The sequence below is a fragment of the Wyeomyia smithii genome, chromosome 3 (genome assembly GCF_029784165.1).
Source record: "Wyeomyia smithii strain HCP4-BCI-WySm-NY-G18 chromosome 3, ASM2978416v1, whole genome shotgun sequence".
Lineage (NCBI taxonomy): Eukaryota > Metazoa > Arthropoda > Insecta > Diptera > Culicidae > Wyeomyia > Wyeomyia smithii.
The window spans coordinates 245549709-245554093 of record NC_073696.1 but is presented as its reverse complement, the minus strand read 5'-3'; the positions used below and the strand labels follow the sequence as shown (position 1 = coordinate 245554093).

The window sequence follows — 4385 nt, the reverse complement described above, 5'->3', positions numbered from 1 at the left end:
CGAAGTGGGTTTTATTTCTAATTCTTTAAGAGGAGAATAAATATTCATACAGTATAAAAAAGGTATTAAAAAAGCCGAAGATTAAGCAAAGTTATATCAAATAAAAGGCGCAATGTATCTGGCCGGACCCTTGTGCCCAAAGGGAAGGTAAAGTTTGAATTATATTTTGGAAAAAATCGTATTACACTCTTTGACCAAGCGTCAAATATTTGGCACTTTTTGACAGATAAAAATTTGGTCAAAGATAATTGTTTGTCACTCTCCAATTTTAACATGGGGCAAACACGGGCAAATAACAACCATGATGTCAAATAAATTTGACCATTATGTCAGAAGGTCAAATATTTGACCATTAGACAAAGAGTGTACTACAGGCTTAACAGATCCCAGTCAATCAGTCCTAACAGTCTCCACTATTGCATCAATTACCCTAAACCTAAAGAATCTACACGCAACATTCAATCTCTGGCTTTCTTTGCATACTCTTATACTGGTGTGTGTGACGTGTTTTAATGCAACAATGACAGCAATTGTTTGGTAAATAGAAGATGCTTTAGTCTCAGACAGGTTATTTTAGAAAGGAACCAAAAATAAAAACATTCAACGGCGTCTTGATGGTGCCAAAGTTTTGTTATAACATTGCGGTGCTACGGCCTAGGACAGAATTGGAACATGACTTTACAAAAGGAAATCGGAAATATATGCATTATAACATTCGTTTGTGTGGTAATCCTAGACGCAATCTTCGTTCAATATCCTGTTTCACCTTGTCCAAAAATATTCAGCTACCGAGTCGATCCAACGACAAGGCAAATATATGGACACATCGAAATATTTAATCTTCGGGCGGAACAGCTTGTGAAATTGAATGTTGATTTGGATATCGGTGTGCGACCGACTTCGGCAAGTGAAATCTCCTAATTTTAGACACTTTTTTTAACATTTGACTCAACTTTCAGAATAAAGTTGGTTCCATCACGCTAGTGAAATCTCGTGAGAATACCTTCGACGATATCGGTCGAGGACTGCCTGCCCAGTATCGGATCAATTTCCCACTGCAGAATCCTTTACCGACCGTGCTGTCAATATCTCTTAATGACCGAACGATTTGCACTGGGCACCGAAACTATGGACGTAACATTAGAGCTTTATGCTGGAAGCATACCTGGTATACTCAACTTTTGTCACAGAAAATAAACCAAGCTGGCAGTCTGCCTTCAAGCTCTGAAAAGTTTTCATCAATGCCTACACGAAAACAATACTCAGTAGTACCGCAGGTTGCAGGAAAAACTCCAGCGTTATCAGGAGGCTAGTATGTAGCACAATTTCGAAAATCCTTTTTTTTTAACAGTAACCAAATTTTTATTCCAGCGCATGCGGAAAACCTTCTAAAACCATACCGAACCGATTGTCGATCAACGGTCAGCTGGCAAATAAAGGACAATTTCCTTGGAATGTTCCATTATTCGATCGCATGCAGCCACGAAATCCAAAATACATCTGTGGAAGCACAATCATCGGCAGAAAGTATTTGGTCACCGCTGCGCACTGCGTCTACGACATCGAAGACTTCATGTTGGCAGAACAACTTCTTGCCGTTCCCGGAATGCACAACACGGACAATTTCTTGGAAGAGAATGCCGAATTTTGCGACATCGATGCAGTTATACCGCACCCAGAGTACGTGTATGACGACGATGAGAACGACGCAGATTTAGCCGTTTTGCGCTTGAAAGAATCGCTCTCGTACACTGATTACATTATCCCGATCTGCTTATGGCGTGGGGATAACGATCTGCAGAAGATCGTAGGACAGGAAGGTATTGTCGCAGGCTGGGGCTTCACGGAAGGCGGTCCCTCGTCACTACCAACCTACATTAGGACGACCATCGTGGCGCGACAGCGCTGCAATGACAACTGGTCGCGAATGTACGCCAGCGCGGCCCGTGTATTTTGCACTGACGGTCACGGTTCGGTGCCTTGTAATGGGGACTCCGGGAGTGGTTTGGCGTTGAAGAGAGGAAACCAATACCTTCTGCGGGGCATCGTGTCTCGAGGGAAGGTCGATAGAGTGACATTGAAATGCGATGCGACGAAATATGCTATCTACACGGATGTTGCGCCCTTTCGATTTTGGCTAAAAAGTGTTATGAGCTGACACATGAATCACGGGGTTAAACATGTTCTAGGTTAGGAAAATATATTTATTTAAATTTTTCTATGGTACTTTATTCACTAGCATTCAGTTCACGCAAACTCGTCTGTGGTTCTGGGCCAGGAAGGGTGTGCGAAATTTCGCGGAATCTCGAGTTTCACAAAATTAAACGAACTTTATCGAAATTGAGCACACATTTTTAAATAATAATAACTTTTGATTTCTGAACCCATTTTGCTGCTGTTATAAACTCTAATTAGGGTCCGGGGATGCTTCAAAGTTTTGGGTCTTACAATTTTATAAAATCTAGAGTTTACTTTACTTTGTTAAACTCAAAGTATCTCTAAGGCTTCTCTTTAAATTTAAATCAAAGAAAAAATAACTTGGCACTTATGAATTTTAGTCATTTCTTGATGAATTTCGAGAAAAATTTCATTGTTTCGCGAAATTCCGCACAGCCTTACCTGGCAGTACCCGGGTGATGAAACAAATTCAATTTATTTCAAAGGATTATACGAAAGGTTCAAAGAAAGTTCCTAAAATAATTCAAGTAATTCAAGTTGGACAGTTCCGCAAAAAATAACTGTTTCCTTTTTGCTCTAACAAGCTATTTAATTTTAACAATCTATAACTGGATCTACAGAGTTTCATCATATAATAAACATGAGATTTTTTTCAAGTTGAATAACAAAACTTAAACTGTGTATGGAAAAAAAATAAATTCTAAAACTAATATACAAATCCTAAACCTGAAATTAAAAAAAAAATTAAATTAATCCACCTAGCGGTCAGACCCAGCCTTTCTCATTCAATTTTTTATTTGTAAAAACAGATTTACATGAACGCTTCAATCCAATAAATGTATATTCACTCTTTAGGTTCTAAAATATTGATGTTGTAATCTATATATATATAAAAATGCAGTCCGGTCTGTCTGTCTGTCTGATCCATACAGGCTCGGAGACTACCGAACCGATCGACGTGAAAATTTGTATGTAGGGGTTTTTGGTGCCGATAAAGGTTCCTATGATAGTTTGAGACCCCTCCCTCTTCTGGAAGGGAGGGGTCCCATACAAATGAAACATAAATTTCTGCACAACTCAAGAACAAACCAAGCAAATGAAACCGAATTTGGCATGTGGATGTTTTAAGGGGTAACTAATATGTCCATAATAGTTAGATGAAACACAAATTTGTGCACATCTCGAGAACTAATCAACCAAATGGAACAAAATTTGGCGGGTAAATGATTTTAGTGGTAACAAATATGTACATAATAGTTTGACACCCGAATCCCTCTTCTATAAGGGAGGGGTCCCATAAAAATGAAACACATATTTCGCACAGTTCAAGAACCAATCAAGAAAATACAACCAAATTTGGTATGTGAATGTTTTTAGAGGTGACGAATTTGTCCGTAATGGTTCGACGCCCCTCCCTCTTCTGGAAGTACATGTTCCTTCACAAATTTCTACACATCTCGCGAACTAATCAACTAAATGGAACCATATTGGCAGGTGAATGTTTTTAGTGGTAACAAACATGTTCCATAATCGACCTCAGACAACATTTTGGATTGTAAGATGGCATCTTCCGGTTTCTGGAAAACAGCCAAAAATGGCCTATTTCCACCCAATATAATAATATCCGGATCTATAATAATACACAGGAGCTAAAATCGACCACAGATAGCATTTTAAATTCTAAGATGGAGACTTCCGGTTTCTGAAAACAGCTGAAAATGACCAAATACATCCCAATATGAGTTTTTCTTTAACCAGTATGCCGTTCAAAATCCAAAAATTGTCTCCAAATGCCATTATGAAATCCAAAATGGCGACTTCCGGTGTCGGAAAAACAGCGCAAACGACCAAATACCACTCAATATTGATATTTCCGGAACCGCAATGATGCACTGGAGCCACAAATCGACTCCAGACAACATTTTGAATTGTAAGATGGCAACTTTCGGTTTCTGGAAAACAGCCTGAAATGAACGATTCCCATTAAATATGAGTATTTCTGGAACCAGAAAGATGCACAGAAGCTTAAAATTGATCACAGACACAGTCTTGAATTTCAAGATGGTGACTTCCGGTGTCTGGCAAACAGCCGGAAATGACCAAATACCATTCAATATGAATGTTTTCGGAACCAGAATTACGCCCAGATGACAGAAATTGATTTCACAGGCAATTTTAAAGTCCAAAATGATGACTTTGGGCTTCTG

The 4385-nt window shown here is 38.9% G+C and overlaps 1 protein-coding gene across 1 annotated transcript; it reads left to right on the top strand.

Annotated features, from left to right (window-relative positions):
* The first annotated feature begins 78 nt into the window (after positions 1 to 78).
* On the top strand, positions 79 to 2994 carry LOC129727398 (serine protease gd-like). Its single transcript, XM_055685219.1, has 4 exons — positions 79 to 147; positions 558 to 903; positions 960 to 1312; positions 1372 to 2994. The coding sequence occupies exons 2-4, from the start codon at positions 673 to 675 to the stop codon at positions 2156 to 2158; spliced, it is 1371 nt and encodes a 456-aa protein (XP_055541194.1). The 5' UTR covers positions 79 to 147; positions 558 to 672; the 3' UTR covers positions 2159 to 2994.
* The last annotated feature ends 1391 nt before the right edge of the window (positions 2995 to 4385 follow it).

What these genes read in the sequence shown, in the direction of transcription:
- LOC129727398 (XM_055685219.1), top strand. Translation starts at nt 673, where the DNA reads ATGACTTTACAAAAGGAAATCGGAAATATATGCATTATAACATTCGTT. An exon ending in TCGGTGTGCGACCGACTTCG is followed by an intron (nt 904 to 959) that starts GCAAGTGAAATC and finishes CTCAACTTTCAG; the next exon opens with AATAAAGTTGGTTCCATCAC. An exon ending in CCAGCGTTATCAGGAGGCTA is followed by an intron (nt 1,313 to 1,371) that starts GTATGTAGCACA and finishes TTTTTATTCCAG; the next exon opens with CGCATGCGGAAAACCTTCTA.